We start from the raw sequence: 22054 nt of genomic DNA, 5'->3' as shown, positions 1-22054 counted from the left end.
GAGCCTGGATATCGAGACTGCAGTGAACCATGATCATGCCACTGTACTCCAGCCTGGGCAACAGAGTGAGACTCTGTCTCAAAAAAAAAAAAAAAAAAAAAGAGATTAAGACAGACACACACAAAGGGACAACCACATGAGGACACAGGGAACAGGCGGCTGTCTACAAGCCACAGAGAGAGGCCTCAGAAGGGACCAACCCTGCTCAGAAGGAACCAACTTGATCTTGGACTTGCAGCCTATAGATTTCTCTTGTTTCAGCCACCCTGTCTGTGGTGCTGATAATATCAGCCCTAGCAAACTAATGCAAACTCTTAATCTCTCCTCCCGTCCCCTTCCCTGCATTCCAGTTTTAACCTTAATTCCAGTTTTATGATTAAACATCTCAGCGTCAATTATTTACAACACATCCAGATGAGTATCAGAGTTGCAGGGGACTGAATGACTCACACTGGGGAAGCTGGTTCTTATGACGGGAAAACGACACTAAGAAAAACAGGGAATTGTATCTCCTGACCACAGAGACTGAAATTGACCTAGGGAGTTTCTGGAAGCCGCAGCCTGGGGAGGGTCTCCTCATGGGAGTGGGAGGCCTGGGAGGCGCTGGGCAGTGGGGTATGCCACAGGCACCTCACACCTGTATATGGCACCTGCCAGCACACAGGCTGTTTACTTACCCAGTAGTTGGTTTGATCAGGCACAGTTCCTTCATCCTGATAAAACGAATCGTTCGGAGTGAGTCGTGTCTAGTTTGACTCTTCGCTGCAGCATTCACCGTGTGACTTTGAGCAACTTTCTTAACTTCTCTAACTACAGGCTCCTCTTCTGTGAAATGGGGCTTATTCTAGAAACCTTTCCATCAGCTTGGGAAGTTTAAGCATGATAATAAATAACTGAGAAATTAGACTATGATTATATCAAGTAAATAATATTCATAATAGATTGTTAAGAAGAGTAAATATAGACCGGGAGCGGTGGCTCAAGCCTGTAATCCCAGCACTTTGGGAGGCCGAGACGGGCGGATCACGAGGTCAGGAGTTCGAGACCATCCTGGCTAACACGGTGAAACCCCGTCTCTACTAAAAAATACAAAAAACTAGCCGGGGGAGGTGGTGGGCACCTGTAGTCCCAGCTCCTCGGGAGGCTGAGGCAGGAGAATGGCGTGAACCCGGGAGGCGGAGCTTGCAGTGAGCTGAGATCCGGCCACTGCACTCCAGCCTGGGCGACAGAGCAAGACTCCGTCTCAAAAAAAAAAAAAAGAAAAGAAAAGTAAATATATAATAAATATTAAAATTTTATAAATAAAAACAAAACAGAATACATAAAATTAATAAAGTAAATATATAATGAATATTAAAATTGTATAAATAAAAACAAAATAGAATATATAAAATTAATAGTAATAATAAGTAATAAGTAATAATAAAGACATGAAAGGCACCCAGCACTGGCACTTTGTAGGAGCTTAGGAGAATGTTCACTGTAGATGCCACAATTCCAAAATGTAACAGGTGGAAAAAGAATCAAGTGTGACAAGTGACTTCCTGAAAATCGGAGGCAGGAAGGGAACCCAGGACTCGAGAAAGCAGCTCTGGCTACATGCTTCAAGTAGGGAAGTCAGGTATAAAGTGGCGACGAGGGAACAGGGAATGGCGAGGGGAGGGGGGCGAGCTGGGCTCAATACCAAAAGAGCTCTTGGCAGCAGGTTTGGGAACCTCTTCTATAGCGATAGCATTGCTGCGGCTAAAAAAGAAAATGTCCACATATGGGCAGGACAAACTTTCTCAAACGGTGTCCTAATCTCCAGAATCACAGCTGGTCTAAGAAAAGTCTGGGAACACGGAGGGCTTGCTTCTGCAGGACTCATGGGCCTGCAGAGGGCTGGCTGGCTGCTCCACGTACCTCAAGTTTTGGCTTAAAAGCCCTCATATAATGAGTACTTAAAATAAACGTCAGTCTTGTCCTGTCGTCAGCACTTTGTAAGTGCAGTTTTGAGCCCCCAGGAAGTGGGGTGCCTGCTGACTCAAGCATGAGAATACCTTTATCAGGTTTTTTTTGTCCCAGCAATGTTAGAACAAGTGTAAACTTGGCTCGTTAGCAGAATCCTGGGTTAAAATGTAAACTTGGTAGAGGAGCACTGCCATGCTGAGCCTCCCTCCAACCTGGCCACACGAGGAAAGGGCGCCTAATTCACCAAGCGATTGGTTTTATCAGGATTGAGAAACTGTGCCTAATCAAATCAACTATCGGGTAGGTAAACAGTCTGCGCCGGTAGGCGCCATACACAGGTGTGAACGGGAACACCACCTGTAGAAGTTTCCTGGGTCTGCCATAACAAAGTACCCCAAACTTCATGGCTAAAAACAACACACATTTATTGTCTTGCAATAAATGTGTTCTAGAGGCCAGAAGTCCAACCTCAGTTTCAGGGGCTAACATCACAATGTGGGCAGGGCTGGTTCCTCCAGAGGCTCTAGGAGAGCATGTGTCTCCTTGCCTTTTCCAGGTCCTGGAGGCACCTGCATCCCTGGACTCGTGACTCTCTCCTCACATCCTCCTGCTTCCATGATTCCATCTCCTGCTTCCTCCTTTGACCTTTCCGCTTCCCTCCTATAAGGATACTACTCATTAAATTGGGCCCACCTGGATGATCCAACGTAATCTCCCATCTCAAGATTCTTAATCATGCCCAAAAAGGCACTTTTTACATATAGGCTAAAAGTTACAAATTTTGATTAGGACCTGGATATCTTTGAAGACCATGATTCAGCCTCCCATATGCCTGTTCCCAAATTCCAGGAAACACGGGGTGGTGAGCAGCAAAGAACCCTGAGCAGGACCCCGCTTCTTCTCTGCCCCTAACTTGAATGGCCTTGAGTTAGTCTCCGACCCCTTCTGGGCCTCTGTAAAGATGAATCTGCCTCCACAGGCCTGTAAAAGATTTCTGGCACAATTAGAGCAGCTTCTGTCTGCAGGGCATTGGGTCAATGCATTCACTCATGGATTCTTCAGCTTTATGGTCCCTGGAAACTGCTGGGCAGGCTCCTGACTTTGAGCCTTGGCTCTGTGGTTCCTTCCTCTGCCTGGAATGTTCTTCCCCAGGTATTCACGTGATTCCTCCCTCACATCCTTCAAATCTCTGCTCAGGTATCATTTTCTTGGTGACTGTGTACCTGGCCACAGTTTTGTTTTGTTTTTTTTTTTTTTGAGGTGGAGTCTTCCTCTGTCACCCAGACTGGAGTACAGTGGCGTGATCTTGGCTCACTTCCAACCTCCGCCTCCCTGGTTCAAGCAATTCTCCTGCCTCAGCCTCCTGAGTAGCTGGGATTACAGGCATGCACCACCACACCCGGGTAATTTTTGTATTTTTTTTTTTTTTTAGTAGAGACAGGGTTTCACCGTGTTGGTCAGGCTGGTCTGGAACTCCTGACCTCGTGATCCACCCACCTCGGCTTCCCAAGGTGCTGGGATTACAGGCATGAGCCACCACGCCCAGCCTGTTTTTAAAATCACTACCCACAGCTCTGTTATTTTCTTCTAGCTTGTATTACCTTCTACCATACCACAGGCTCTAATGTGAGCTCTATGGGGACAAGGCCTTCTGTCTGTTTTGATTGTTTCTATATTCTCAGTGCTTAGATCGGGCCTTGGTCCATAGTAGGTGTTCAGTTAATACTGTGTTGTGTAAATGAATAAACACCCGTAATCAAAACTCTGAGCTTGTCACTTATAAACCCAGGGAGGTAGATCCCAGTAAAATTCACTTTGTACAGATGACAGAGCTGAGACTGAGAGCCCTAAGAATTGTCTTGTCTAGGTAATTACTAAGTTACAGAACTGAGATACAAACCCGGCCTCTGATCTGGAGCCCCGGTTCCCAGTCCTACGGCATGACAGGAGGAGTGTATACTCACCAGCACCCTCTGCAGTCCCTGATTTGATAAATTCTCATCTCTGCCCTTCTCTACTTTTTTGCTGCAAAATGCCTCTTGGGGAAGACAAACCAAATGGATCCAGTCAGTGTCCAGAACTGCCTGTCACACAAGGACAAATGCTGAGTCCAGATGGCGCCGAGGTTCACACGAGCCTGGCTGGCTGCCAGGAACACTGACCACAGGCAGCAACGTGGGACAGGCTCCCACTTCTCTTCCAGGCCCCCAATCCTCCCACTCTTCAGATTCCAGGGCTAAGCCTCCAAAGTTGTCCACCTAGGCTGGGTATGATGATTCATGCCTGTAATCCCAGTACTTTGGGAGGCCGAGGCGGCTGGATCACCTGAGGTCGGGAGTTCAAGACCAGCCTGGCCAACATGGTGAAACCCCGTCTCTACTAAAAATACAAAAATTAGCCGGGTGTGGTGGCACACGTCTGTAATCCCAGCTACTTGGGAGGCTGAGGCAGGAGAATCATTTGAACCCAGAAGGCAGACGTTGCAGTGAGCCAAGATCACGCCACTGCACTCCAGCCTGGATGAGAGAGCGAGACCTCATTGCTGGGAATATTGCCCTGCCTTGGTGGAAAGGCTGGCTTTTCTGCTGCTCCATGTGTGAGGATGGCCTAAACAAGGGGGCTTTGTGGACAGGGCTGCCACTTACTAAGCTGAGACTTTGGGCAAGTTTCTCTACCTCTGTGCCTCAGCGTATTCCTTGATAAAATGGACAGAGGTGGGGATAACAGTACTTCCCTTACATGATTGTTGGGTGGGATAAATGAGCTAAATTGTGTAAAGGGCCTGGTGTGTCAGTGCTCTAACTATGTGCTGGGGGTTGGGGGACTAGAGTACTGGGGGTCTGGCTGGTGGTCAGAGCCTGTGCTTAGCCTTGTTTGCCAGGGTCAGGGGGCTGCTGCTGTCATCCCCAGAGACACCGATGGCCGGAGCCTGGAGAAGGTTGGAGGTGTCAGGCTCACACTGGGCTGACAGGGACAGGAGATCTGGATCCCTCAGTGCTATCCTGGCAGAGGAAGACTCTGAAATGTGAGATGTCACATTTCCCAAGAAATACTGAATTCACGTGACTGGGTCCCCCGTGCCAGCCTTCTAAATAAGGCTGGACACGAGCCACCTGCTTAGAAGAAAGACACTATGTCAAGCTCCTCAAGAAAAGACGTGTGGTTCATGAGCTCGCTGCTTCTGCTTCTGGTCCCTGGAGTCTTCAGGATGAACTTGTCTTCCTTAATTTCTCCAACACTTACATGGATGAGCAAGGACCCTGGTGATGTCAGGTTTTATACAATTCACCAACATCTCGTGTTTGGAGTCGGGGAGGGAAGCTGCCTCTTTTCTCTGCAAGCCATGACATATTCTGGAAGATGCCCACTTTCTCATCGCTGTGGGATTACTGAGGCTGAGCCCTCACCCTGGAATACCTCGTTCTCTTACCCCCAAATTCCACCCACAGGAGGCCACAGAGGCCTCAAAGCCCCACAGAGCTGCGTGTGTATCTTCCTTCTCCCTGCCCTCCTCAAATTGAATCCGTCACTCTTTTTGGAAGCTTTTCAGACATGCTCCATTTTGGCAGTGCTACTTGCTGTTTAAAAGCATGGGTTTTAGAATCAGGCGTACGCTATCCCTGCCTTGTACTCACTGTGTGACCTTAGATAAATTACTTTCCCTCTCGGAACCTGTGTCCTTATCTATAAAATAGAAGCAATAAGTATTAAATGATGATGCATGTAAAGAGCTCCACAGAGGGCCTGGCACAGAATGGGCATTCAACACACATTGACTCTTTGACTCTGACTTCCCTTCTGTTAGGAAGAATAGCCTCTCTTCCTGCTGGATTATAAAAGTCCGTCTCACACATCTCTGTATCCCCCAAAGTCCCTGGCATACAGTAGGGGACCGGGAATTGTTTAAATAAAAATTTTCAACAAGTCATTTTAAAAGAAATGTTCAGGTCCAGTGGCTCACGCCTGGTAATCCCAGCACTTTGGGAGGCTGAGGCAGGCAGATCGCTTGAGCCCAGGAAATCGAGAACAGCCTGGACAACACAGCGAGACCCTTTGTCTGCAAAAGACACAAAAATTAGCTGGACATGGTGGTGTGTGCCTGTAGTCCCAGCTCCTTGGGGGCCAAGGTGGGAGGATTGCTTAAACCTGGGAGGTCAAGGGTGCAGTGAGCCATGATCATGCCACTGCAGCCTGGATGACTGAGTAAGACCCTGTCAAAAAAAGAAAGAGAGAGAGAAGAAAGGGAAGAGGAGGGGAGGGGAGGGGAGGGAACATGTACCTGTCATCGCCTCACACTTTTGTCCTGAAACACCTCTGGGAAGGAAGGAAGGGAGGAAGGGAAGGAGGGAGGGAGGGAGGGAAAACTTTACCTGTCACCCCGTCGCACTTTTGTCCTGAGACACCTCTGGGAACCTGGGTGCCTTGCCCAGAAAGTGGCCCCCAGGGACTCAGCTTGGTGGGAACCTGCACAGTGCAGGCACAGGTGGACTTCACAGTCAGCTGGATTTGATTATGAGTTGGTGCCGCTTACTGGTTGTGTGGCCCAGGGCAAATTACTTACCCTGTCCAAGACTCTGAGATGGTGGGGCGGGATCATTCCTTGATGGGTGGCCATGAGGATCGGGTGAGTTTAGGAATGTACCTGATTCATGCTGAGTATCAGCTGCTGCTGACTTCATGATAGCTACTGCAGGGACTGCTATTCTTGTTACCATTATGCTTCTTACCCTGCCTTGTGTATCACTTAACATCCTTTCTTCTTTTTCCCATCAGCTCTCTCCAGCTGGGCAGCCCTCCTCCCTGCTTCCCTGCCTTTATGCCTCATTTGCACATTGCTTTTTGTCTTTCCTGAGTGCACAGTCTAAAAGATCCCTGGTGCTCTGTTGAAACAGGAACCTGACACCCTTTGACCTTGGTCCGTGGGGAGGTGGCCTGAAACTCCCTCCCAGGCAGGAGAGGAGCAGGGGCTCAGCGCCTTTCTTCCTACCCCCACTGCCTGGGATTGGAAATTGTGACAAAAGTGATTGTGGGCTGAAACTTGGCTGAGAGAGCCCCTCTGAATCTGTCCTTTGTGATGTGAATGTAGCACAGCCCGGTGGAACCGGGGATCCCTTTTCCAATTATGCAGCTTGGCAGGAAGAGGTTGGTGCAGGGAGAATGCTCAAGGAGCTCCTTTGTCGCAGGGGTTGGTAGTACTGCCAGCTGCCTCCGACTGGCAAGCCCTCCTCCCACTAAAGCCAACTGGGCGGGCCGCTTCTGCAACTGCACCTTCTGGGGCCGCAGCACAGAGCTCAGTGGCCCGCGTGAGGGTCTAGATCCAACTCCCGGTTTCTAAACTGTGTCCTGGAGAGTTTTTCTGCAATTCAGCGAGAAGAGGCAGCGGAAGGCCCAGCCATCAATGCTTGGGCCCTTTACCCCGTTTCGGCCGGGGCAGCACTGCCTTCCGTTGTCCCATCTTATTTCAGCGGTTGTCTTCATGTTCAAGTTCATGGAGACTCAATCCAGATGTGCCTGGCTGTGATGGCGCCACTCAGGTCTCAGCCACTCTGATGCCTGGAGCTGGGTCTACCTCCCCGGCCCCCCCTCCTCCACACCCAGCGCACGGCCCCTCCCTGCCAGCTCTGGTTGGCCAAGGGTATGCACAGGAGTGGAAAGAGCCTCCACCCAGCGTGGAGCGGTAAAGCTAAAGGCTTCCATGTTCCCCTGCTGACTTTCACCTGCAAACGCCAAGCAACTGCTGAAACCTCTGGCCCCACCCGGGAATACTGATACAGTCACTTTCTCAGGTCACAGTGGAAATCACATTTATTCTGCATATTTTTCTCATGTTGCCAGCAAATTATTTGCATACGGATACAGGATTTGGGTATCCAGATCTTCCTGCAAGTTAGCTTTTATTAATCCTCTCCCCTTCAGACTTGGACTGGGATTTTCCCCTCATTGGTATGAGACATTGGTTAAACTTTTAAACTTGCCAGATATTCATTTGTTTGTTCTATAAATATCTACTAAGTACCTGGTAAGTTCCTGGCATGCGGTGCTGGGGACTGGAGCAGACAATGAACAAGACAGACAAGAACTGTGTTTCAGGGAGTTCATACTCCAGTAGGGGACACAGGGAGCCAACAAAAAAGCAGAAATGAGATTATTACTGACTGCAATGCATTATCATCACCCATGGGAAGGAGAGGCAAGGAACCAGGCTATACTTGGGTCCCCTGAGGGAGGGGGCATTTGTGTGAGGGAGGGGGCATTTCCACTGAGTGGCCAGAGAGGTGCTCACTGAGGAGGTGGCATTTGAGCTGAGAGACAGAGGTCTCTACTAAAAAGTAGCCAGATAGCCAGGCATGGTGGCTTATGCCTGCAATCCCAGCACTTTGGTAAGGCCGAAGCAGGAGGATCGCTTGAGGCCAGGAGTTCAAGACCAGCCTGGGCAACACAGCGAGACCCCATCTCTACAAAACGATTAAAAATTAAAACATTAGCTGGGTGTGATGGTGTGCACCTGTAATCCCAGGTACTTGGGAGGCTGAGGCGGTAGGATCACTTGAACCCAGGAGGTCAAGGCTGCAGTGAGCTATGGGTGACAAAGAAAGACCCTGTCTCCAAAAATAATTTTAAAAAAAATTTTAGGCCGGGCGCGGTGGCTCAAGCCTGTAATCCCAGCACTTTGGGAGGCCGAGACGGGCGGATCACGAGGTCAGGAGATCGAAACCATCCTGGCTAACATGGTGAAACCCCCGTCTCTACTAAAAATACAAAAAAATTAGCTGGGCGAGGTGGCGGGCGCCTGTAGTCCCAGCTACTCAGGAGGCTGAGGCAGGAGAATGGCGTGAACCCGGGAGGCGGAGCTTGCAGTGAGCTGAGATCCGGCCACTGCACTCCAGCCTGGGGGCAGAGCGAGACTCTGTCTCAAAAAAAAAAAAAAAAAAAATTTTAAATACAGAAATAAATAAATAAGTAGCCAGATAAGAGAGACGGGCGGAAGGGTGTTTTCAAGCAGCAGGTATAGCAAGTGCCAAGGCCCTGTGGTAGGAAGTAGTTGGTGCCACTGAGGAGCAGAAGGGAAACCACCGAGGGCTGGTGAGCAAGAGATATGAGCTGGGACAGCAAGACAGGAGCCTCATCCAGGCTGGTGGGGCTTGAGGGTCATGGCCGAGGAGTTTGGATTTTATGCTAAGAGTAATACATACACATCGATGGGCTTTTGGACATTCTTGTTACAAACTATTTCAGTCATTCCAAAGAATATATATAAGATATATGTGAATTGTAAGGAACAGTATAATAAAACGCTCGTATCCCCTTTACTGTTCCCCTCTCCAGTACCATTCTTCACTCTTCATTTCTCCAGGAGGTAGTGTGTGTGTTTGTTTGTTTGTTTGAGACAAGGTCTTATTCTGTCACCCAGGCTATAGTGCAGTGGCGTGCTCAAGGCTCACTGCAGCCTTCACCTCCTAGGCTCAAGCAGATCCTCCCACGTCAGACTCCCAAGTAGCTGGGACTACAGGTGTGAGCCACACACTGGGCTAATTTTTATTATTATTATTATTTTTTGTAGAGACAGGGTCTCACTCTAGTGCCCAGGCTAGTCTCGAACTCCTGATCTCAAGTGATCCTCCCACCTTGGCCTCCCAAAATGCTGGCATTACAGGTGTGAGCTACTGTCCCTGGCCAGAAGGTAGCCTGAATTTGTCCTGAATTTTAGTTTATAGTTTTTGCATTTCTTCCTAATACTACAAAAATAGAGCAATATATCGTTTGGTTTTGCCTGGTTTTGAACTTTATTTAAGTGGACTTCTGCAGTGTGTGTTCTTCTGCAATTTGCTTTTCTGTCCAACATTATGTTTGTCAGGATCATCCTCACTGGTGCACGCAGCTGCAGTTTACTCACCTTCACTGCTGGGTACGTAATAGTCCACAGAGTGACATTGTTGTGGTTTATCCTTTCTCCTGGGACCAATTTCTAATGTTGAACCAAACCCTGCATTCTTGAGATAAACCCAACTTGATTATGATGTGTTATCTTTTTAAAAAATATGGTTGGGCTGGGTGCTCACGCCCATAATCCCAGCACTTTGGGAGGCTGAGGCAAGCGGATCTCCTGAGGTCAGGAGTTCAAGACCAGCGTGGCCAACATGGTGAAACCCCGTCTCTACTAAAAATACAAAAATTAGCCAGGCCTGGGGGTGTGTGCCTATAGTCCCAGCTACTCGGGAGGCTAAGGCAGGAGAATTGCATGAACCCAGGAGGCGGAGGTTGCAGTGAGCTGAGATCGCACCACTGCACTCCAGCCTGGGCAAAAGAGTGAGACTGAAAGAAAGGAAGAAAGGAAAAGAAAGAAAGGAGAAAAGGAAGGAAGGAAAGAAGGAAGGAATTCCGAAGGAAGGAAGGAAGGAAAGAAAAGAAAGAAAGAGAGAGAGAAAGGAAGGAAGGAAGGAAGGAAGGAAGAAATGAAAGAAGGAAGGAAGGAAGGAGGGAGGGAAGGAAGGAGGGAAGGAGGGAAAGAAGGATTCCATTTGCTGATTTTTGTTTAGGCTGGTGGGTCAGACTTGCCTGTCATTTTCCTCTCCTGCCTTGTTCTTTTCTAGTTTTGGTGTCAAGGTATATACATTCCTTATAAGATGACCTGAGAGTGTTTCCTCTGATATTCTCTGGAGCACATGTCTAAGATGGGTAATACCATGAAAGAGTTTGATAAATGTTAGCTACCATGTTGTCATCCTTCTGCAACTCATATTTTTTGTACAGAATTCTGGCTTCTTTTGGTACCACTTGTCTTGCATAGATACCTACCCTAACCCTGCCCTTTTCCCCCTAAAAAAAAAAGAAAACACATGCCTCCCCAACATGTAACTCCAATTGCAATGCTCACAGCTTACTTAGAAAGCTGCATCTCTGTGGTTTTTATAGGTGGATCTTTAACTCAAGACTCTAGCACGAAGAGTTGCCTTCAGGCCTGCCCTGAGTCTCCTCAAGTAACAACAGGTAGGTACGTCTCTAGCTGGTTAATAATTTTTCTTTAAAAACTCAGATATAGAATCATTCATGTCTCCCTTAGGGCTTCCTCAGACATGAGCAGTGATGGGGCCAACCCCAGGGTCTAGAGGTTGAGTTTGGCCAAGCCAGGACCCCAGACTGCCCACAAAGCCTACTGTGTTTTAGTGACATACTGGAAGCTGTGTGGTCCAAATCCTCTAAGCATAAAATTAGCTTCTTTCCATATTTTTGAAAGGAAAAGAACACGATGCTAAATATAGCTTGGGCGCTGTCCAGGGTCAACAAGTCAGGAACGGGACAAACAGCTGACCAGCTGCCCCACTAGAAGCTGGGCTTCTACAGACCCGATCGACCCATCAAGGTCGTGGTCCCCAAAGAGAGGGCTGAACTTGAAGAACAAGTTTACGCTACCGTTGCACACGTAACCCTGCCATCAACTGAAAAAACCGAAACTATTTTAGGAAAGCAACACATAGATATTTCTGTTTTCTAATTCTTATTCTCCCAGTAACAAAAAGAAAACGAAAATCATGGTTAATCCCATCACGCAGAGAAAATAACTATAAACATCATCATATATAATTCGAGTGTTGTGAAACTTAGTACGATACATTCAATAGTGTTTCTCAACCTTTTCTCCCACCTTCCCCTCCCTGAGAAGTCTTTTTAGACATTCTTTCTGGAATACTTAAAAATTTAATGCCAAGGACGCCCTGTGTATCTATTTATATTCTGTGGCCCTGCGGAGGGCCACAAACCATTGTAATAGCCAAGATTTTTTTCATCCCGTCCCCAAGAAACAATTTTTGCCCCTTGTGGGTGATCTTACCCCATTGAGAATACAAACTTTAAATAACATTAAATAACAATTTTTTTGTCTGTTTAAGAACTTACTGTTGTGCTGGTCACATACTGTTCTCGGTGCTTTACGTATATTGTTTAATTTATCATAACTCCCCTATGAGGTAGGTACTAGAGAGTTTTTATCTCCCTTTTACAGCTGTGGAAACTGAAGCACAGAGAGGTTAAGTAACTTGCCTGGGGTCACACAGCTGGGAAGGAATAGAGTGAGGATCTGAACCCAGGAAACCTGGGCCCCAAGCTCACTCTTAACCACTCAGCTATGCTACCCTGCAGCAATACAATCAGATTGTGAAAATTTAAAAGAGAGAAAGAGAGAGTAAAGGATACACTTTCCAAGCTTCCTTCGTCCCCAGAAGCAATCATTGGTACAAGTCTGAAAGGTGGCCCCCTGCCCGGGATTTTTACATACGTGTATATATATATATAAATACATTGTCTCTTTCATTTCAATGTAAGTACAATCATCTAGGCTTTTCCCCATATATTCATCTGTGTATAGATAATTTTTTAAAAATTAGAATCACACTGAACATACTGTTGTTTTAACCTTGTTGTTTGATTTAAAAATATATTAGCGCTTTGAGACCATAATTTCATAAGCCATAATTTCATGAACCATAATTTATTAATTAACCAATATTCATGAACCATAATTTATTATGGTTCCTGATCTGGATTATTGGCTATTGAAGTAGTTTCTAGCTTCTCATCACTATAAAGCTGTGATGAACATCTCTGTACATGATTTTTAGAAGTTGGAATTACAGGCCGGGCGCGGTGGCTCAAGCCTGTAATCCCAGCACTTTGGGAGGCCGAGATGGGCGGATCACGAGATCAGGAGATCGAGACCATTCTGGCTAACATGGTGAAACCCCGTCTCTACTAAAAAATACAAAAAAAAAAAAAAAAAACTAGCCGGGCGAGGTGGCGGGCACCTGTAGTCCCAACTACTCGGAGGCTGAGGCAGGAGAATGGCGTAAACCTGGGAGGCGGAGCTTGCAGTGAGCTGAGAACCGGCCACTGCACTCCAGCCCGGCGACAGAGCGAGACTCCATCTCAAAAAAAAAAAAAAAAAAAAAAAAAAGAAGTTGGAATTACAGAGCCAAAGGGCATAACCATTTTTGAAACTTTTGTTCTATAAATGCCAAAATTTGCCATCTAAAAAAATGCCTTGAAATTGCCATCCCAACACCTTTCCCCACACTGAGTATTATCACCTGTTTTTAATCACTGACAGTTTATCAGACAAAAAGAAAATATTAATCCTGACATTTTTATCTCTGCCCATGACTCACATCTGGAGCTTGTCTTTCTCTTGTACAGCATAAGGCAAAGCTGGAATGGAGAATGGATGAAAGCAGGCAGGGAGGGGGTTAAAGCGGCTCAAATCACTAGTCTGCCAGACACACTCCCAGCATCCCAGGTACAAGGCCTGCCTGTCAGGCACTTAGCAGGGGTTCAGAACGTGGTATTTTCATCACTCCTGCTTCCAGCACAAGCCCCTGGCTGTGCACTTCTCCATCCACCGAGTCTGACCTTGGCGCAGATCCATTTGGCAGAACTGGTGCATTCCTAAGGCTGCCAGAGCCCCCATCCTTCCTTTTGCCGGCCATGAGTGATACTGTAAGAAATAAATATCCTTGTGTACAGTCCCATCCCGTCCTACCGCAGCTGTCTGCACTGGGATCCCTATTCAATGCCCTGCACCCCACACACATGCCCATACCAACCTGTTCATATGCCATACATATGCATGCGTAGGTACATAGGTGCTCACATGCATGCACATGTGCTTATGTGTGCATAAACATGCATGCACATGTGTTCATGCACCAGTGTACCTTGGTGCTGTTTCTTAACTCCTTCAAGAGCAGAGCCAGTGCACTCACACACGCGCACACACACAGTGCTGTGCATTCAGGATTCAGGCCCAATTATGCCAGTGGGACTCCTCTCCCACATAGGCTTTCTGTATGTCCCACCGCCCTGAGCTAGGACACACTGCTGTCTAATCCCACAGTTCCTGTACTTCCTTCCCACTTTATTGGTATTCCCTATAGATCATTTTCCTGCTGGCCTAGAAGCTCTACTAATCCTTAACTTGCTCACTGCTATTGCTCCAGTGCCTGACATGCTGCTTAGCAGGTAGCTAGATGCACAAGAAATATTTGTTGAGTGAAAAAAAGAAGGAACAGACTTCAAGCTGATAAAGGATGTTGTTTCAAATATTTTTACAGTATCTTTTAACAAAGTGGCCAATTTCAGATAAACTCATGGTTCCACAAGAAAATATCTTTGCAGCATCAGATTTCAAGCAGCCTGGTCAGTCATCCTTTTGGAGAGACTGGAAAGAATGCAGAATTGAAAACAAGACCTTGCCCAGCTAAACATCTTGTAAATTTTACTGTTTTGCAAAGGTTCCTGTCACAGGAATAATGTATGGGGAAGCGACTTAGCAAGAGGCATTGCTTGCTCCTCCTCCTTAGTCCTTGAAAATGTTCTAACCTAAAGCCTTAAGTGACTGCTTCTCTGGCTTACTCTGAACCAACGAATACTGTGGAATCTCAGGACCGCTGGCTGCTCCCTTTAGCGCAGGGTCTCTGAGCTGCTTCGTGGAAAGAAGGTTTATTTTGTCCAGCTGGGCACAGGAGCTAAAAGGAAGAATGTGCAGGCCTCTGTCACCTTTAACAAAGGGAGAACTCGATGTGGCTTCAGAGAAGCTTGTCTTGCTCCGTGGCTTCATGTCGCCTCTATTCATTTCATCCAACATTGACTCTGCAAACATTTTTTTTTTTTTGACACGGAGTCTTGCTCTGTTGCCCAGGCTGGAGTGCAGTGGCACAATCTCGGCTCACTGCAACCTCCACCTCCCAGGTTCAAGCAATTCTCCTGCCTCAGCCTCCCAAGCAGCTGGGATTACTGGCACATGCCACAGCACCTAGCTAATTTTTTTTTTTTTTTGTATTTTTTTGTATTTTTAGTAGAGACGGGGTTTTACCATGTTGGTCAGGATGGTCTTGATCTCTTGACCTCGTGATCCGTCCGCCTTGGCGTCCCCAAGTGCTGGGATTACAGGAGTGAACTCTGCAAACATTTTTTGAGTCCCTGCTGTGTGCCAGGCTTAGAGATGATGATGATGTGGTCATGGGAAGAGACTCACCACAGTGGTTGCTGGAGGCTTTGGGGAGCACATGAAAGGGTCATCTGAGCTGTGGGTGACCAGAGAAATGCAGAAGTTCTGGAGGGTGGTTGGGGGCTGGTAGTGCAAAGGAAGGCAGGCTGAGAGATGCAGTAGGAGAGGCAGGAGCCAGGCTAAAGCCACCATGAGCAGCATCATTCTAAGAAGCTGGATTTTCTCCTGCAGGAAATAGGGAGCCATTGAGGGTGGTGAACAGATGACAGTAGGCTGTCTGGCCTGGTCATACCATTAGCTGAGGCCCTGTCCCCCAGGTGAGTCTGTTACAACCATCGATTGTGGCCCATTCATCCCATCGCTCACTCTCCCAGCAGCCTCCAGCAAGAGCTGAGATTTTACTGCACTTCATTAAATTCCACACAGTGTTTTAATGACCTGAGCTCTGACCTTTCTGGCCTCCTGCAGGGAAAGGTCTGGCTTTTCCTTTTCAGGGAGTAGCGGGGGCGGCCTCCCTTCTTGCAGCCTGGCACGAGGAGCCTGAGCACGTAGGACATCTGGAATGCATCAAAGGCGAAGCCCAGTCAGAGCCGGCGTGCTCGGTGCTGCTGCTTAACTCCTTCAACAGCAGAGCCGCCACGTTCACAAAGTGTCTGGAATCGTAACTGATGGTCCTCTCTGCTCTTTCTGCTTTCCTTCCAGGCCCTTCTGCCACAGCCATCCACACGGGAGGCCTCGCGATTGCTTGGAACCATCCCGCAGGAGTTCAGCTGATATTTTTCTAGTGTGGGGCGAGAGATTTTGTGGAGTCCATTTAAGGGGTTTTTGTTGTGACTACTGCTTTTTATATATTTATTTTCTTTCTTGGAACTGGGCCTCGCCCTCCTCCCACTGACACGATGGCCCAGTCCAAGGCCAACGGCTCGCACTATGCACTGACCGCCATCGGCCTGGGGATGCTGGTCCTTGGGGTGATCATGGCCATGTGGAACCTGGTACCCGGCTTCAGCGCGGCTGAGAAGCCAACAGCTCAGGGCAGCAACAAGACCGAGGTGGGTGGCGGCATCCTCAAGAGCAAGACCTTCTCCGTGGCCTACGTGCTGGTCGGGGCCGGGGTGATGCTGCTGCTGCTTTCCATCTGCCTGAGTATCAGGGACAAGAGGAAGCAGCAGCAGGGCGAGGACCTGGCCCATGTCCAGCACCCGACAGGTGCTGGGCCTCACGCCCAGGAGGAAGACAGGTGAGGCCTGACTGTCCCCTTCCCTTCCCGGATCTGGGATGGGCACGCACGCATGCACGCACATGCTCACACTTTTCCATGGTGAAAAGACTGTCATCTACAAGGCTTTATTATCCCATGTTCGCCCATGAAGGCTCTGTCAAAACAATTTATCATTTTACAAATAACTTTAGACTTTTCTACCAGAGCTTCCCAAATAGCATGGCACAAATGGATTACAGGTAAACCAAGATTTTTAAAAATTTTATTACAATATTTTTACATAATGGAATACTATTCAGCCATAAAAAGGAATAAAATACTGTCTTTTGGGCCAGGTGCAGTGGCTCGCTCTTGTAATCCCAGAACTTTGGGAGGCCAAGGTGGGTGAATCACTTGAGGTCAGGAGTTTGAGACCAGCCTGGCCAACATGGTGAAACCCCGTCTCTACTAAGAATACAACAATTAGCTGGGCATGGTGGCACATACCTGTAGTCCCAGCTACTTGGGAGGCTGAGGCATGAGAATCGCTTGAACCCGGGGGAGTGGAGGTTGCAGTGAGCTGAGATAGCGCCAATGCACTCCAGCCTAGGCGACAAACTGGAGACTCTGTCTCAAAAAAAAAAAAAGAAAAAAAAATGTCTTTTGCAGCAACTTGGATAGAGCTGGAGGCCATTACTCTTAAGTGAACCAACATTTTGACCTGCCCAGGGTCGCTGAAGGAGGCCTGGGGTGGCCAGCACATTTTCTTGTCCCTTCACTCCAGCATGCTATGTGTATGCTTTGATTTGAAATGGCTGGGAAGCAATTTTCCATTTAAGCAAAAATGCCACCAACAAATTTAAAAGATAAGTGATACATTGGGGAACATATGATAATAGTTGATATCCCTGTTATAAAAAGAGCTCTCACAAATGAATATGTAACATGAATATGCCAATAGGAAACAGACAAAGGTTATGAATATTCCATAGATGTTCAACCAATAGATGTTCAACTTCATTAGTCATGCAATGCAAGCAAAAGGATGTCTTTTTTTTTTTTTTTTTTTACCTATCATATTGATCAAGATAGACAACCCCTACTGTTGGAGAGTTGTGGGGAAGATGGATTGCTGATGAAATGTTGACTGACAGAAACTTTCTCAAGAGTTTCACCATAAAGGGCAGTACTGAAGATGTGCATATTGATTCTATTTATAAGAGTTTATCCCTGGGAGACAGTCCCACAAGTGCAAAATAGTTTGTACCAGTATATTTATCAGATCATTGTTTAGGATAACAAAAATTTAGAAACAATCTAAAAAACCACCTACCGAGTTAAATGATGACGTACCTGTTCAGTGGAGTTCTATGCAGCCACTGTTGATCTATATTTGTTAATGTGGGACCATATTCACAACAGTGAGAATGGGAGGATATAATACAGCATCTTTGGTCAGGTTCTGGTCCCATCAAATGTTGTGGCTGTGGGATTGGAGAGGGGCAGGAAGGGTATACACCAGAATGTTACAGTGGTTTGCCTCCAGGTAGAAGGATTCGGGATGTTTTTCTTTTCTTCATTAGATGTTTCTGTGTTGTTTGAATTTTCTACAAGCATTTCTTATCTTATAAATTAAGAATTGTTCTTAATTTAATATGGATTAAAGGAAACCCTTGTACATTAATGGTGGGAATGGAAATCAGTGCAACCACTATGGAGAGGTTTAGAGGTTCTTCAAAAAACTCAAAATAGAGCTACCACATGATTCAGCAATGCCATTTGTGGGTGTACGCCAGAAGAAAAAAGAAAATCTCATTATAGTGAAGTGATTTATGCCCTCCAGTGTTACCAGTTACCACCCCTTTCCATGGTAAATTTGCATTAACCCACTTCTTACTTTTGCACGTAATTGAAAGTGGGTGTAAGTGGGTATAAATACAATTCCCAAATTAAACTCATTTTCCGATAAGATAATACATGCTGTATTGGCCAGGATTCTCCAGAGACACAGAACCAGGGGGATATATATTTTTTTAAATGGAGATTTATTATGAGGAATTGGTTCCCGGGATTATGGAAGCCAAAAAGTCCCACACTCTGCCATCTGTAAGCTGCAGAGCCAGGAAAGCAAGGGGTATAATCCATTCTGAGTTTGAAGGCCTGACTGAGAATGAGGGGAGGTGAGGGTATAAATCCTAGGCTGAGAGCAGGAGAAGATGAAATGAAATGTCCCAGCTCAAGCAGTGAGGTAGGGAGAAATGAGTCAAATTCCTGCTTGCTCTGACTTTTGGTCTATCTAGGACCTCTGTGGGTTGGATGGTGCCACCACACTGCGGAGGGGAATCTGCCTTACAGAGCCCACCGAGCTGAATGCTAATGTCTTCCAGAAACACCCTCACTCTCACAATGTTTAATCTGGGCAACCATGGCCAGTCAAGTTGACACCTAAAATTAACCATCACATGTGCTTATTCTAGAAAATTTGAGAAATATAGAAAAGAACAAAGAAGGAATATCAACCACTCATCATTCCCCACCCTAGCTGTGAGCACATTTGACTTCATTCCTAAAGGAGGGTGGGAGGAAAACCAAGGCAGACTTTGAGGTTTCTGATGTTGGCCATGATCACTCCACAGGTTCAAGTATAGGGTCCTGGAAAGTGGCTATTGGAGTTAATTCTGACAAATGTGTAGAAAATATCCTGACTTTTTGGTTTTCTCTTTCAACAGTCAAATGAGACTATGGCTGAGAGGACCTGATCTTTTTGAGTCTTGGGATAAACTTGGAAGTTAAAATGACAGAATAATTTGAGACACACATAAATGTTATATTTCAGATATTCTTTCTCTACCTGGGAACAACCATTTTACTGAAAGTTGGTTGCAAATTTGTACATTTTTGTGTTGCCTTTGGCCAAAGGACCCAGCTGAGCATTGGAATAGCTCACCCAGCATGTCGCTAAGTGGGAAAGGCTCAAATAAGGCAAAGGAGGTTTAACGCCCAGATAACACGGTGGAGTAGTTGAGAGTATAGTGTTCACTTCCTACCCTCCCATTTCCTAAAGGTCTGACCAAGTCACTTAATCTTGATGTATCTCAGTCCATCTATAAATTGGGTATAGTAATAGTGAGATAGAAAACAGGCAGGACTTGTTTTCTGGTCATAACCCTGCTGACCAAAACAGGATGTGGTCCAGATGAGATAAGGTTAAAAAAAAACAAAAAACTAGCCAAAGCCAGCAAACGGCAATGAGGGTGATCCCTGGCTGCCCTCCTTGCTCATCAGCATGGGACACTCTCACCAGTGCCATGACAGTTTACAATTGCCATGACAACAACCCAGCAGTTACCATCCCTTTCCATGGTAACGACCCAGAAGTGACCTTTCCTAGGAAGTTCTAAATAGCTTGCTCCTCAATTTGCATTAACCCACCCCTTAATTTGCATGTGACTAAAAGTGGGTATAAATACAATTTCCAAGAGCCCCTATGTGGCTGACTCTGGGTGTACTGCCTATGAGTTAGCCCTTCTCCACAAGGAGTAGTGCCCTTCAATAAAGAATTGTGGCTCAAGCCTGTAATCCCAGCACTTTGGGAGGCCGAGATGGGCGGATCACGAGGTCAGGAGATCGAGACCATCCTGGCTAACACGGTGAAACCCCGTCTCTACTAAAAAATACAAAAAAAAAAAAAAAAACTAGCCGGGCGAGGTGGTGGGCGCCTGTAGTCCCAGCTACTAAGGAGGCTGAGGCAGGAGAATGGCGTAAACCTGGGAGGCGGAGCTTGCAGTGAGCTGAGATCTGGCCACTACACTGCAGCCTGGGCGACACAGCGAGACTCCGTCTCAAGAAAAAAAAAAAAAAAAAAAAAAAGAATTGTGGTCTGCTGGGTGTGGTGGCTCACGCCTGTAATCCCAGCACTTTGTTGGGGAGGGGGGGTGCCGAGGCAGGTGGATCACAAGGTCAGGAGATAGAGACCATCCTGGCTAACACAGTGAAACCCCATCTCTACTAAAAATACAAAAAATTAGCCAGGCGTGGTGGCGGGCGCCTGTAGTCCTAGCTACTTGGGAGGCTGAGGCAGGAGAATGGCATGAACCCAGGAGGCGGAACTTGCAGTGAGCCGAGATTGTGCCACTGCACTCCAGCCTGGGCGACAGAACAAGACTCTCTCAAAAAAAAAAAAAAAAAAAAGGATTGTGGTCTAACATCACTGGCTCACCCTTGAATTCCTTTCTGGATGAAGCCAAGATCCCTCCCAAGCTAAGCCCCAGTTTGGGGACTCACCTGTCCTGCATGAATAGTACTTAACTCATAGTGTTGTCAGGAGTCTGAAATTGGTTCATATTTGTTAAAGTACTTAGAAGAGAGCCCAGCTCATAGTAAACACTTGCAGTGTTCGCTTTTATTGCCTCTAAGACCCATTTGTTATTTACAAGGCTGCTGTGTGTGGACTCTTTGGAGCCCATCTCTTTGGGATTTTGAATGACTTGTGTGCAGGCTAACACTCTCCCTGTCTGTGTGTCTTCTTGCAGCCAGGAGGAAGAGGAGGAGGAGGAGGCTGCCTCGAGGTACTATGTCCCCAGCTACGAGGAAGTGATGAACACAAACTACTCAGAAGCAAGGGGAGAGGAGCAGAACCCGAGGTTGAGCATCTCTCTCCCGTCCTATGAGTCACTGACGGGGCTTGATGAGACCACCCCCACATCCACCAGGGCTGATGTGGAGGCCAGCCCTGGGAACCCCCCTGACAGGCAGAACTCTAAGTTGGCCAAACGACTGAAACCACTGAAAGTTCGAAGGATTAAATCTGAAAAGCTTCACCTCAAAGACTTTAGGATCAACCTCCCGGACAAAAACATCCCTCCTCCCTCGATAGAGCCTTTGACTCCTCCACCGCAGTATGACGAAGTCCAGGAGAAGGCCCCCGACACCCGGCCACCCGATTGAATGGCCCCACTTGAGCCACGGTCCCTCCTGTCTCTCACACCTTTTGCCCCCAAGACTCTAACAAAGCCACGTGAGCCACGGTTGAGAAGCGGAGGGGCCAGCTGTGCACGGAGCCATTTGGATGGTGGGGGGATTCTCTGTATCAGGAGTGACTTTGTTGCCCCACACAGCCTCCTGCTGCAGGTGCTTTGGAAGGAGATGCTGTCTTGGAGCTGGTGAATCTGTGGACCACATTCAAGGGTGTGACACAGGCATCTCCCCATCCTCTTCACTCCAAATCACAGGCGACACATTCTCCTTTCCAGCTAGGAAAGGGTTCCTCCTGGCTGGTTTAGATTGTGGTTGTTTGTTTTGCTTCTAATAGAGCTGTTTTGTTTCAAAAAGGAAACAAGCTTTGTGTGTGCTGTCTACGCTGGAGTCCTGAACTGTGGGTAGGAAATACGACCTGGCTTTATAGAAAGGACACAGGGCTGTTTTGTGAACTAAGCGGTGAGGCTCAGGTGGCTGCTCTCGCAGAGCCCCTGATGCTGTGGTTCTTTGAGGGCTTAAGGCCTGATGAACTTAGGCATGTGATGCATAATAGTCTTAATTGGTACACTTAACTAGTCTCTTCTGTGTAACAGCCAAAAAAAAAGGAAAACTGTAGGAAATGTTCTATTCTTTTTGAAATGCCATGCAATGGAGCTTTTTATAATAAAATATTTTATATGTAGTACATTTGGGTGCTGAGTTACTTTAGCAGCTCTTCCAATACTGACTTTCTTAGGGAAAAATGGCAATAATAATAGCTAATATGTACTGAATACTTATGCCCAGTGTTGTGGTAAGCATTTAACACATCACCCCATTTCGTCTGGACCCAAGTCTGGTAATAATGCCATTCTGCAGGTCAGTTCACAGAGGCTTTAGGTTAATGAAACTGTCCTGTGTCACACTGCTAGTAAGCGGCAGAGCTGGGG

The 22054-nt window shown here is 47.0% G+C and overlaps 1 protein-coding gene across 4 annotated transcripts in view; it reads left to right on the top strand.

The window, feature by feature from the left end:
- The window catches only part of TMEM51 (transmembrane protein 51), a 73453-nt gene extending 51641 nt beyond the window's left edge, over nucleotides 1–21812 (top strand). For 2 of the 4 annotated variants that reach the window (XM_033228255.1, XM_033228254.1), the window contains exons 2-4: nucleotides 10864–10938; nucleotides 15650–16187; nucleotides 20681–21812. In XM_033228255.1, coding sequence (XP_033084146.1) covers nucleotides 15847–16187; nucleotides 20681–21095 — 756 coding nt within the window. In that variant the 5' untranslated portion in view covers nucleotides 10864–10938; nucleotides 15650–15846 and the 3' untranslated portion in view covers nucleotides 21096–21812. Of the gene's footprint in view, nucleotides 1–10863; nucleotides 10939–15178; nucleotides 15265–15649; nucleotides 16188–20680 lie in introns of all 4 variants that reach the window. The other 2 variants (XM_033228253.1, XM_033228252.1) reach the window with 2 other exon arrangements.
- The last annotated feature ends 242 nt before the right edge of the window (nucleotides 21813–22054 follow it).

This window comes from Trachypithecus francoisi, unplaced genomic scaffold, assembly GCF_009764315.1.
Source record: "Trachypithecus francoisi isolate TF-2019V2 unplaced genomic scaffold, Tfra_2.0 Lachesis_group12, whole genome shotgun sequence".
NCBI classification, from domain to species: Eukaryota; Metazoa; Chordata; class Mammalia; order Primates; family Cercopithecidae; genus Trachypithecus; species Trachypithecus francoisi.
This window is presented reverse-complemented; position numbering and strand designations above follow the sequence as displayed.